This window comes from Sus scrofa, chromosome 13 (genome assembly GCF_000003025.6).
Source record: "Sus scrofa isolate TJ Tabasco breed Duroc chromosome 13, Sscrofa11.1, whole genome shotgun sequence".
NCBI classification, from domain to species: domain Eukaryota; kingdom Metazoa; phylum Chordata; class Mammalia; order Artiodactyla; family Suidae; genus Sus; species Sus scrofa.
This window is the reverse complement of record NC_010455.5, coordinates 139046894-139060767: the sequence shown is the minus strand read 5'-3', so window position 1 is coordinate 139060767 and position 13874 is coordinate 139046894. Positions and strand designations below refer to the sequence as shown.

General features: G+C 37.6%; 1 protein-coding gene across 7 annotated transcripts in view; it reads right to left on the bottom strand.

Annotated features, from left to right (window-relative positions):
• POLQ (DNA polymerase theta) overlaps positions 1-13874 on the bottom strand; it is a 145866-nt gene that overhangs the window by 47732 nt on the left and 84260 nt on the right. For all 7 annotated transcript variants that reach the window (XR_002337886.1, XR_002337885.1, XM_021070283.1 and 4 more), the window contains 3 exons: positions 13143-13286; positions 10967-11163; positions 6643-6883 (listed from right to left, as the gene is read on the bottom strand). Coding sequence is in view for 5 of the 7 variants with exons in the window: in XM_021070283.1 (XP_020925942.1) it covers positions 6643-6883; positions 10967-11163; positions 13143-13286 (582 nt within the window). In the remaining 2 variants the exon portion in view is untranslated. The remainder of the gene's footprint in view (positions 1-6642; positions 6884-10966; positions 11164-13142; positions 13287-13874) is intronic.

Here is a 13874-nt window from a genome sequence, read left to right as displayed (position 1 = left end):
AGCTGTGGTGTAGGTCGCAGACGCGGCTTGTATCCCATGTTGCTGTGGCTCTGGCGTAGGCCTGTGGCTACAGCCCCGATTAGACCCCTAGCCTAGGAACCTCCATATGCCGCGGGAGCGACCCTAGAAAAGGCAAAAAGACAAAAAAAAAAAAAATACCTCGAGGCAAATGAAAATGGAAATACAATCATTCAAAATCTATGGGATGCCACAAAAGCAATTACTAGAGGGAAGTTCATAATAATACAAGACTTTCTCAAAAAAAGAAGAAAAATCTCAAATCAACAACTTAACCTACCACCTAAAAGAATTAGAAAAAAAGAACAAACAAAACCTAAATTCAGCAGAAGGAAGGAAATCATAAAGATCAAAGAGGAAATCAAAACAGAGATTTAAAAAAATATAAAAAAATCAATAAAACCAAGAGCTTATTCTTTGAAAGGGTAAACCTCTGGCCAGACTCGCCAAGAAGAAGAGAGAGGATCCAAATAGGCAAAATAAGAAATGAAAAGGGAAAAATGTCATTGGCTACTGCAGAAATACCAAAAACAAAACAAAACAAAAACAAACCATAAGAGAATACTATGAACAATTATATACCAACAAATTTGACAACCTAGAAGAAATGGACAACTTTCTTATAGACATACAGCCTGCCAAAACTGAATCAAGAAGAAATAGATCAACTGAACAGACTGATCACTAGAAATGAAATTGAATATATAATCAATACACCCCCTAAAAACAAAAGTCCAGGACCAGATGGCTTCACAGGCAAATTCTACCAAACAAAGAAGAATTTATACCCAAACTTCTTAAACTTTTCCAAAAGACTGAAAAAGAAGGAACACTCCCAAAGATACTCAATGAAGTCACCATCACCCTAATATCAAAACCAAGGATACTACCAAAAAAAGAAAATTATAAGCCAATATCTTTGATGAATATAAATGCAAAAATCTCCACAGAATTTTAGCTAACCAAATCCAATAACACATAAAAAGATAATATACCACAACCTAGTGGGATTCATCCCAAGTTCACAAGGACAATTCAACATATACAAATCAATCGTCATATACCACATTAACAGAAGAAAAGTCAAAAACACATGATCATCTCAATATATGCAGAAAAAGCATTTGACAAAATCCAACATCTGTTCATGATAAAAACTTGTCATGGTTCAGCGGTAATGAATCCTACCAGTATCCATGAAGATGCTGGTTTGATCCGTGGCCTCACTCGGTGGGTTAAGGATCCAGCTTCTGCCATGAGCTGTGATGTAGGTTGCAGATGTGCCTCAGATTCCACATTGCTGTAGCTGTGGCTTAGGCTGGCAGCTGCAGCTCTGATTCGACCCCTAGCCTGGGAACTTCCATATGTTGTAGATGTGGCCCTAAATAGACCAAAAAAAAAAAAAAAAAAAAAAGACCAAAAAATAAGCAAAAAAACCATCTCTTACCAAAGTGAGTATATAGGGAATATATCTTAACATAATAAAAGCCACTTATGGCAAACCCACAACATAATACTCAACAAAAAAAACCCTGAAAGCCTTCCTGCTAAAATCTGAAATAAGACAAGGATGCCCACTCTCACCACCTTTATTCAATGTAGTATGGAAATCCTAACCACAGCAATAAAACAAACCAAAGAAATAAAAGGCATCCAAATTGGAAGAGAAGTAAAATTGTCACTCTGTACAGATGACAGGATACTATATATAGAAACCCTAATGACTACACAAAAAATATTCAAACTGATCAACAAATTCAGCAAACTATCAGGATTCAAGATTAACATTCAGAAGTCGGTTGCACTTCTGTATACTAACAATGAAATATTAGATAAGAAATAAAAAATACAATATCTTTTAAAATTGCACCCCCAAAATTAAATACCTAGGACTAAACCTGACTAAGGAGGTGAAAGACTTATATGCTGAGAAAGATAAAACATTAATCAAGGGAATTTAGAGGATTCAAAGCAATAAAAAGACATCCCATGCTCCTGGATTAGAGGAATTAATACGGTTAAAATGGCCATACTATCCAAAGCAATCTACACATTTAATGCAATCCCTATCAAATTACCCATGACATTTTTCACAGAACTAGAACAAACAATCCAAAAATTTACATGGAACCCTAAAAGGCTCAGAATTGCCAAAGCAATCCTGAGGGAAAAAAAAACAAGCAGTAGGTAAAACTCTCTCAGACTTCAGGCAATATTACAAAGCTACAATAATCCAGACTATGTGGTACTGGTACAAAAACAGATATACAGATGAAAGGAACAGAATAGAGAACCCAAAAATGAACCTAGAAATAAACCCAGATACCTATGGTCAATTAATCTTTGACAAAAGGGGCAAGAATATAAAATGGGGAGTTCCCTTTGTGGTGCAGCAGAAATAAATCTGACTATTACCCATGAGGATGCAGGTTTGATCCCTGGCCTCTCTCAGTGGGTTAAAGATCTGGCAGTGCAGTGAGGTGTGGTGTAGGTCACAGATTCCGCTAGGATCCTTCACTGCTGTGGCTGTAGCATAGGCTGACAGCTGTAGCTTCAATTGGACACCTAGCCTAGGAACTTCCATATGCCATGAGTGCAGCCCTAAAAAGCAAAAATAAATAAAATAAAATAAAATAAAATAATAAAATAAAATAGGAAAAGGTCTCTTCAGCAAGTGGCACTGGGAAAACTGGACAGCTACATGTAAACCAATAAAACTAGAACACACCCTCACACCATGCACAAAAATAAACTCAAAATGGCTTAAAGACTTAAATGTAAGACAAGATATCATAAAACTCCTAGAAGAGAACATAAGCAAAACATTCTCTGATATCTTACAAACGTTTTCTTAAGTCAGTCTCCTAAGGCAAGAAAAATAAAAACAAAAATAAACCAACAGAATCTAATCAAACTTACAAGCTTTTGCACAGAAAAGGAAACCATTTACAAAACAAAAAGATAACCTATGAGAAATGGGAGAAAATAGTTGCAAGTGATATAACTAACAAGGGTTAATCTCTAAAATATACAAACAACTCATACAACTCAACAGCCAAAAACCAAACAACCCAATTGAAAAAGGGGCAGAAGACCTAAACAGACATTTCTCCAGAGAAGACATATGAATGGCCAACAGGCACATGAAAAAAAAGCTCAGCATCACTAAGTATTAGAGAAATGCAAATCAAAACTACAGTGACATACCACTTCACAATGACCAGAATGGCTATCATTAATAAGTCTACAAATAACAAATGCTGGAGAAGGTGTGGAGAAAAGGGAATCCTCCTACACTGTTGGTGGGAATATAAATTAGTACAACCACTAAGGACAACAGTATGGAAACCAGTTTTCTGGTTCCTCAGAAAACTAAATATAGAACTACCATATGATCCACCAATCACCTTCCTGGGCATATATCCAGACAAAACTTTCACTCAAAAAGATACTTGCACCCTTTATGTCACTGCAGCACTATTCACAATAGCCAAGACATGTAAACAACCTAAATGTCCATCAGCAGATGAATGGATTAAGAAGATGTGGTATACATACACTACCTCAGCCATACAAAAGAACAAAAAATGCCATTTGATGCAACAAGAGATTCTCATACTAAAAGAGGTAAGTCAGAAAAAGAAAGTCCTATCATATGATATCACTTTTTATGTAGAATCAAAAATACGGCACAGATGAACCTATCTACAGAAGAGAAACAGACTCAGACATGGAGAACAGACTTGTGGTTGCCAAGGGGGAGGAGGGGAGCAGGATGGCTGGGAGTTTGGGGTAGTAGATGCAAACTACTACATTTAGAATGGATAAACAATGAGGTCCTACTGTATAGCACAGGGAACTATATCCAATTACTTGGGATAGAATATGATGGAAGATAATATGAGAAAAAGAATGTATATATATGCATGACTGGGTCACTTTGCTGTATAGCAGAAATTGACAGAACATTGTAAACAACTATAATAAAAAATTTTTTAAAGAGTACATAGGTAGACAAATATATGTTACTAATGTGTTATTCAGTTATTCATTATATTATTAAAATAATAATGAATAATAAAAGGATCATACATGAACCAATGATGAGTGTTACAGAAAGAAAGATCAGGACTATATAAATCTGCATGGCTGAGGTCCTTTGGGAAGAGAGAAATCAACTCACTCCATACCTAGAAATTTATCCCATTTATATTCAAACTACTCTAGAAAGGGCCTAATTGAACCAAGTGAAGAGAACAGGATACTTTGTCCTGGGTCAAATTAAGCAAAAACATATTCTGTTATTAATATTTTTCATACCCAAATAAAATTCAGCTGTCTACTGGGAAAAGGCACCTAGAACATACACCCCACCCTCTATAGGCAAGAGGATGAGAAGAGAAAAAGATGAAAATTCTGGAGGCCCATTAAAATAAACAAGCACATCTTAAAATAATTATTTCCAAATAAAATTTGGTAGCTGTTCACATTCTTTCCAAAAAAACTCACTTATCTCACTGAACTTCAATTCCATGGATTCTTTTAATAAGAAATATTTAACACCATACAAGAATGCATTTAACACCTCCCAGTCACCTACTTTTGAAAATTTGCAGGAAAAAAGCACCTTTCATGGCACAGAGGAAAAAAAATCACGAAAGCTAAAAAAAAAAATATGTAGAGAATTTTTTGTATTTGCTGGAAAGGAAAATCAGTCTTCTTTTTTTAAAGGTGAAAAACTGTCTTTAAATAGTGGAACAGTCTCCTAATCAGACTGAAAACATAAATCTGATAATGGACAACAAATATCTAAAAAGTTCCAGACTGATTCATATAACCGTCATCAAATGTCACTGTCCAGAAACTATAAGGACTACCCAGGAGGCCTATCCTAGGGACAGACTAGGCAGACCAAGAGGGATTGAGCTATGTTCACTCAGCGTAACTGTCCATAGACACAGAAGTAGTCCTGAGGCATGTGTGCTGTGTATTCCCGCTCCTTGGCTGGCCTAGAGTGGCTTGGAGAAGCTGAGTTTGAAATATTACAATGCCTGTTGAAGAGCTGCTAATTAACATCACTTAAGAAAGTGTCCCAGAGTTCCCGTCGTGGCTCATCGATTAACAAACCCAACTAGCATCCATGAGGACTCAGGTTGCGATCCCTGGCCTTGCTCAGTGGGTTAAGGATCTGGCATTACTGTGAGCTGTGGTGTAGGTTGCGGATGCCGTTGGGATCCCACATTGCTGTGGCTCTGGTGTAGGCCGGCAGCTGTAGCTCCGATTGGACCCTTAGCCTGGGAACCTCCATATGCTATGGGTGTGTGGGTGTGCCCCTAAAATGACAAAAAAAGAAAAGAAAGTGTCCCATGAACAATTAAGTCAATCTAGTCTTCTGTATTATTCTCCTGGTGATGCTACAGAGAACACTACTACCAGCACAGAGTGTTTGTACTGGAGTAATAATAATCACCATCAACTAAAACAATAATGAATACCTACTCTGTAGCAAACACTGCACTAAGTTCTCTGTATCATTTAATACTTAAAATAACATTAAAAGAACCAGACTTAGAGAATTAAAGTAGCTTGGCCAAGGTCTCTCACAAAAAAAATAGTCTAGATACTGTGAATTCATCAGTCTACTATTTCTAGTATTTATTAATTAGCCAATAAATCTATGGCTTATATCTCCTTTGTTCCACTCCACCATTTTTACCATAAGCATATATTATGCTCTCAGAAGTCAAGGTACTCAGTCTGGGCCAGCAGCCTGCACAATAAATCCATGCTATTTGTCGTGAGGGAAAAAAAGATTTACATGAATACGCTTTGCTAAAAAAAAATTACTGTTAATAGTTCTAAAAATAAAACAGTTCACTTTTTTAAATCCATGAAAGATATATTCTAAGTACGAATAATAAAAATCATTTAATAACATTCAAAATAAAAGTAGGAGGAGTTCCTGCTGTGGCTCAGCGGGAGCGAATCTGACTAGTATCCATGAGGACATGATTTCGATCCCTGGCCTTGCTCAGTGGGTTAAGGATCTGGTGTAGCCATGAGCTAAGGTGTAGGTCACAGATGTGTCTCGGATCTGGCATTGCTGTGGCTGTGGTATAGGCCACCAGCTACAGCTCCGATTTGACCCCTAGCCTGGGAACCTCCATATGCCATGGGTGCCGCCCTTTTTAGACCAAAAAAAAAAAAAAAAAAAAAAAAATGTTGAAAAAAAATAAAATTAGGAATAAATGAATAAAATGCCACTAATTTACTTCATTGAAACAGAGCCAGAGTACAGCAAACTATGGCCAAACTAGGGCCAGGTGTCTGTTTTCGCAAATAAATTTTATTGGAACATTTATTTTGATATTGTCTATAGCTGCTTTTTTGCTATGATGGCAGAGCTGAATATTTGTGACTGAGACTGTTTGGGCTGCAACACCAGAAATATTCACCATCTGGCCTTTTACAGAAAAAAAAAATTTGTTGATCCCCATACTAGACAATCAAAAGTAACAGTTTATATAAAAAGTATAACTTATTCACCTGTGATAAAGAATGGCTAAATACATAACTATTCCCAGTCTATAACATCATAAAAATGCCAAGAACTGTGTTTTTTACCTTGAAGGTTTTCCTTCTTCAACAAAGAATTGAGTTGATTCATAGAACTGAAAATGAGAATACATTCTACACATGCTCTGTATCTCCCAGAATGCTCAGTGTTGACATTCAGCCCTAGACTTTGAATTCCTTGGCCAGTCTCTATCTCTTCCAGGAGTGGAAGTTCATGAGGAATAAAACAGGAAACTATGCTGTGAAGAGTCGGCTCCTTGGAATCTGGATCTAGTAACCAGCATGCCACCTGAATGGGAAAACAATCAGAATGTTTTCTTGATTTTTAAAGGTCATTTCTGCACTCAAATTAAAAAAGGAAAAAAGAAAGCTCATTTCCAGTCTCATTCATTTTTAACTTAATACTTATTCAGTGGTCCTTCCAGGAGAGTAGAAACAAAGGATAATTGTACCAGAATGCAAGTTTTAAACCAATAAGATCAGTTGCCATCAAAGAAGGAAAATTTATACTTTTCCATTTACTGCAGTGCTCTGCTGAACTACTTCAGAAGTAGGCCTGAAAACCAAGTCCCTCTCAGTGAACAAAAATCATGTTTCTGAAAATACAGCTGAACTCTTCTTCACAGAGGCTGATTCTGGCTTACCTATTACTATAATAAAGATGGGCCTAGGGTGTTCCCCTTTGTAGCACAGCAGAAAAGAATCCAATTACTATCCATGAGGATGTGGGTTTGACCCCTGGCCTGGCTCAGTGGGTTAAGGATCTGGCATTGCCATGAGCTGTGGTGTAGGCCACAGACATGGCTTGGATCCTGTTTCTGAGGCTGTGGTGGAGGCCAGCAGCCGCAGTTCCAATTCAACCCCTAGACTGTGAACTTTCATATGTCACAGGTGCAGCCCTAAAGCCAAAAAAAAGAAAAAAAGAAAAAAAAGTATTGGCCTATATAGTTATAGGTTTATCTAATTCTTTCAATATTAGAAGGGGTGAGAATATTACCAGATTCATATTTAGTGTTTTAGAACACCTCCAGACCTTCCCTCAAGATGAGAAGCTGTCACCATGACCAACCAACTCCTTATTTTTTTAATTTTTTTTTTTTTTTTTTTTTTTGCCTTTTAGGGCCACACCCATGGCATATGGAAGTTCCCAGGCTAGGGGTAGAATCAAATTGGAGATACAGCTGCCAGCCTATGCCACAGCCACAGCAACTCAGGATCCAAGCCTCATCTGCGACCTACACCACAGCTCACGCCAATGCCAGGTCCTTAACTCACTGAGCGAAGCCGGGGATCTCACCAGCAACCTTATAGTTTCTAGTCGGATTTATTTTGGGAACTCCCCAACTCATTATTTAACTGCTATTTTTAGCTTCCCTTTGAGACCAGAAGATCTTTAGTTTCTTTTCTTTTTCTTTTTGTCTTTGTCTTTTGAAGGCCACACCTGAGGCATATGGAGGTTCCCAGGCTAAGGGTCCAATTGGAGCTATAGCTGCTGGCCTATAGGCCCACACCACAGCCACAGTAAGGTGGGATCAGAGCCATATCTGCAACCTATACTATAGCTCATGGCAACACCAGATCCTCAATTCACTGAGCGAGTTGAGGAATCCAACATGTGTCATGGATACCAGTTGGGTTCGTTAACCTCTGAGCCACAATGGGAATTCTAGGCCTGTAGTTTCTAATACTAGATTTCAGCAGACAGAAATTGGACTTAGAATAAGGAGATATAAGTCTTGTTCATAACTTCAATAATTACTATATGACTCAGTTAACTTCCTTTCCAGGTTAAGAATTTAGTTTTATAGGGGGCTGTGATCTTGTAAATTATAATAAGAAATATAAATTTGGTCTTAGCAAGAGAAATAAAGTTACCTTAGTTATGCTAATGAAGAGACTTGAAATACCCCAAGGTCACAGAAGAATGGGGGCTGGTTGCCAGAGGTTATCAATCCTGTGATAGGAAAGCTGGTTCCACCCCCTCAAACTCCTGAGAGGGGGAAGGGACTAGAGGCTAATTGATCATGAGTGGCCAATTATTTGATTAACTGTGCCTATGTAATGAAGCCTGTATAAAACCCCAAAAGGACAGGGTTCAGAGAGCTTCTGGGCTGGTGACCACATGGACATGCAGGGAGAGCAGCAAGCTTGGAAAGGGCACAGAAGCTCCAGGCTTCTTCTTACAAACCTTGCCTTACGTGTAACTTCATCTGGCTGTTGATCTCTACACTTTAATATTCTTTGCAATAAACTAATTATCTAGTGAGTAAACTAGTTTCCTGAGTTGAGTGAGCTGCTCAAGCAAATTAATCAAATTCAAGGCAGGGGTTGTAGGACCTTCTGATTTATTTACAGTTGGTTGACCAGAAGCACAAAGAACAAAAAGGGCTTGAAACTGGCGTCTGAAGTTAGTGGCTTATGGGACTGAGACCTTAACCTATAGGATTTAATGCTACTTCCAAGTAGATAGTGATAGAATTGAACTGAATTGTAGGATACCCAGCTAGTATGCAGAGAACTGCTAGAGGTATGGAGAAACCACCAGCAATCCCCACCAACCATTAGAAACTGGTGATCAGAGCTCTTTTAGGGGTACTGAATAAGACAGTCTGATGTAAGAGCTGATAAATGTTTCTGGTAAAAGTGAAATTTTATAGGCTAGTAGTTCATATTCTTACATCAAAAGTGTTTTGGTTAACAAAACCAAGCATGGAATATTTCAAACAGTTTATGTCCAAGGTGCCATATAAATCTGAGATGCTACTGTACTTTTAATAAGCTCATATTACCCATTATTCTCATTTTGGACTCTGGAACATCAAATTAAGTGATCCAGTAAAGTTCAGCTTAGCAATTATATGAAATTTATCACATATAAACCAAGTCCGGCTTGAAGTACAGAAAATGATAATTGTTTATCAGATACTGTCTTCAAAAGTCTTTGCCAAAGGAGTTCCCATTGTGGCTCAGTGGTAACAAACCCAATTAATATCCATGAGGATGCAGGTTTGATCCGTGGCCTCACTCAGTCTGTAGAGGATCAGGCATTTCCATAAGCAGTGGTGTAGGCTGCAGAAGCAGTTTGGATCCTGGTTGCTATGGCTGTGGTGTAGGCCAGCAGCTATAGCTCCAATTCAATCCCTAGCCTGGAAGCTTCCACATGCCTCAGGTGTGACCCTAAAATGAGAAAAAAAAAAACACTTTTCTATAAAAGCTAAAGAAATCAAAAAGTATCTTATTATTATCGGTTATATTGATAATAACAACCAATTAGTATTCTATCTCAACTGAAAATTAATATTCCACATGCCTCGTATCTAGTTTCAACGAGAGAAAAAATGATATTCCTTTGAGGGCTATAATCCCATGAATAAATGTCTTCTTTTTTTTTTTTTTTTTTAATGTTATGGCTACACCCACAGCAGATGGAAGTTCAACCTCCAGGCTAGGGATTGTAGCCACAACTACAACCTATATCACAGCTGTGGCAATGTCAGATTCTTCAACTCATTGTGCAGGGCCAGTGATCAAATCCACACCCAAGCCAGTGACCCAAGCCGCTGACTGCAGATTCCTAACCCACTGTGCTACAGTGGGAACTCAATAAATGTCTTCTGAGAGTGCATTATACTATTAAGTGTGTATTACAATAACCTAAGTTATCCTTTCCTTAATAACTCAGTCATCATTATGACTTTGCTATCACATGGAAAAGTTTGCAGGGGCTAGGAAAGTGATTTGTTCCTATGCTAAATGTCCCCCAACTACTATTCTTCTTGATCTTTTATATCTATATCTTTTACTATTTTCTGCATTTATCCTCATGGATATCTGAAACATCCTGCTATCATGTATCTAAATCTGACGTCTCTCCTTTCATTTCTAATTTACTATGAGACAGAAAATTTAGAACTTATAACTAGAATGAAAAAAATTTTTTTTTCCTTGTCTTTTTGCCATTTCTTGGGCCACTCCTGCGGCATATGGAGGTTCCCAGGCTAGGGGTCTAATCAGAGCTGTAGCTGCCAGCCTACGCCAGAGCAACAGCAATGCAGGATCCGAGCCGCGTCTGCGACCTACACCACAGCTCACGGCAACGCTGGATTGTTAACCCACTGAGCAAGGGCAAGGATTGAACCCGCAACCTCATGGTTCCTAGTCGGATTCGTTAACCACTGCGCCACAATGGGAACTCCTGTATTCTGTTCTGGGTGGATGAAATTACTGGACCAAAGAGTAACTACTCTGAAACACTTAAGCTGCACTGTTGGAGCTAAATAAATACCAAGTCACTTAAGAATTAACCGTAAACATTAAATACATATATATTTTTTTTCCAATATGTAAAAAATTTTTAAATAAGACAGGGAACCTTAGGATCCTCATAACTTTGTTCCAGGGAGATACCACATGACAGAAGAAGAGTTTTATAGCTCTGGATGAAGTCATAGATGATAACAGAACGTTCTTTATCAGATTCCTTTTGAAGGCAAGATTGAAGGTGCCACATTCTCTCTTTCACAGTCAGGCTTGGATCCAGAGATGGGGGTGCCAAACTGGCACTAATTTCTTTAAAAAAAAAAAAAAAGAGTCTTAAAGCAAAAAGTACATACATTCATTTGAAGGAGCAATCTTTAGTGCCAAGAATGAAAAAGACTCAGAAGCCTCAGAGTTTAGTTCAGCATGACCTTATCTTATCCAGGTCATATTGGCTATACAGATGAAATAGATGCAGTGCTTTGTAATCTAAAAATTAAGGTTTGAGCTAGGTGAACTATAATGCTCTATTTAATTAGGCTGGAGAAAATTCTAAATATTAAGACTCCTAAAAAATAAATTTACATTTCTCAGAATGTAGAATTAAAGACAGAAAAGTCACTTTGAATGAATTTTAAAGGAACTCCTTTTAAAGGGCAGTTTAGTATGAAAGCACAATATTACATCTAAAATAAAAGAAGTAGAAATTCAAGTAACTACTGACTTAACATATTTTCCTACAAAACAACTAAAAATACTTCATGCTTATTCAGGAACAGACATTATACATCATCTTTTTTTTTTTTTTTTTTTTTTTTTTTTTTTTGCTTTTTAGGGCCATACCTGCGGCATATGGAAGTTCCCAGGCTAGGGGTCTAATCTGAGCTACAGCTGCCAACCTATGCCACAGCCACAGCAACTCAGGATCTGAGCTGTGTCTGCGACCTACACCACAGCTCACGGCAACACCAGATCCTTAGTCCACTGAGCAAGGCCAGGGATGGAATCCGCACCCTCATGGTTACTAGTTGGATTCATTTCCACTGAGCCACAAGAGGAACTCCCTCTACATCATCTTTTAAAATGTTTCCTTATTAATTCTAGTCCTGTCTAAAATAAATAAATAAATAAATAAATAAATAAATAACAGCTAGGTATCCAACAACCACAATCAGATCACAAGATATTTCTAGATCATATTCTTTTAATTCCAAAGATTTCTCCAAAGCCTTTGTGATTCAACCACTGCAGATGTCTCACTCGTCACTGCCTCTAAATGAGTTCCAGACACAGCCCATAGGAGGGAAAAAGTCTGGAAAGAAATTGCTATGATCCGGTCTTCAAAAACAAATCTTTAAGGTGGCCAGGGAGTTCTTAAGCCTCCACTACCCCTGAGGAAAAAAGCACAGTTTTAACAGCTCTATGTGACAAGCAGAAAGGAGTAAAGGGAGGTCCCCATTGTGGCTCGGTGGGTTAAGAACCCAACTAGTATCCATGAGGATGAGTGTCCAATCCTTGCTCAGTAGATTAAGGATCCAGCATTGCCATAGCTGTGGCATAGGTCATAGGCACGGCTTGGATCCTGCATTGCTGTGGCTGTGGTGTAGGCCCACAGCTGCAGCTCTGATTCAACCACTAGCCTTAGAACTTCCATATGCCACAGGTGCGGCCCTAAACAGCCAATAAAAAAAAAAAAAAAAAAAAAAAAAGAAAGAAGAAGAAGAAGGGAGTAAGGTAGTGTGCTTCTTCTTTTTGGCCACTTCCTCAGCATATGGAAGGAAGTTCCCAGGCAAGGGATCAAACCCATACCACAGCAGTGACCTGAGCCACAGAAGTGACTATGCCAGATCTTTAACCTGCTGTGCCACATGAGAACTCCAGGGGGGTCCTTCTTATAACATTCTAGTTCATTCATGAAATAATATGTACAATACACACTATACTTTTTAAAGGCTTTTAAAAATTATTATATTTTTTTGCCACACCTGCAGCATATGGAAGTTCCTGGGACAGGAATCCAATCTGAGCTGCATCTATGACCTACACCACGGCTGTAGCAACAGTGAATCCTGACCTCACTGCATCAGGCTGGGATGGAACCCACACCCCCACAGAGACGCCAGATCCTTAACACACTGTGCCACAGTGGGAACTCCCAACAAAAGCTTTTTTTAATCCTAAAAATAAATTCTAGGAGAATATCAGGAAACTATTCTCAACAAATGAGTCATTATCCTCATAGAGGTTATATTAAAATTATATGGTGATTTAGCCAAATAGTGATTACTTACCAGAATGCTTTTGCTCCTTCTGCAATGAAAAATAGTAGGCATCTCTTCCACCCCAACATATTGCTAGTCCAACCACCAAAATGTCATCACAACCTTTAATGGGAAATCCATCATTTCTAACAGGGGCTTCCTGAGGGGAACTAACTATATAAATAAAAAGTAATATAGTTAAAAACCTCCAAAAATAAAGCCACTAAGTTAAACATTAAAACAAAGATAATAATAATAAAATTTATTTGATAAGGAAATTTTTCAAATCCCTACAATATGCATCATGTGGGTAGTCATTTTCAAGTGCATATAAGATCTGCTTAGGTTTCCCATCAATTAAAATAATTGTTACTATGAAAAATCAAAGATTTCTTAAAATAGGCCTACAATAATAAATAAAATGTTTAAATTTAACTTTTAAAATTTTTCAAAATCTTCATCTTGAATTTCTATAACTCAAACAAAAACAAAGGCTACATGTACACTACAAAAATTTGTAGCCAACTCAGCATTTCTGAACATTTAGAAACTCCAAAAAAATTGAGTCTTACTTCTTAGTGAAGAATTAGATATGATTTTTGTATTTGGAGTCAATAATTTTTTCCAAAATAATATACTTTCAATTTCACAAAGACATAGGTCAAAAACTAATCTATCTTATTTACAATTATATCCCCAATACCTGGAAAAAAACTGGCTCATATTTCTTAAATTAAAATGAATGATTTTATTCCTCTAACC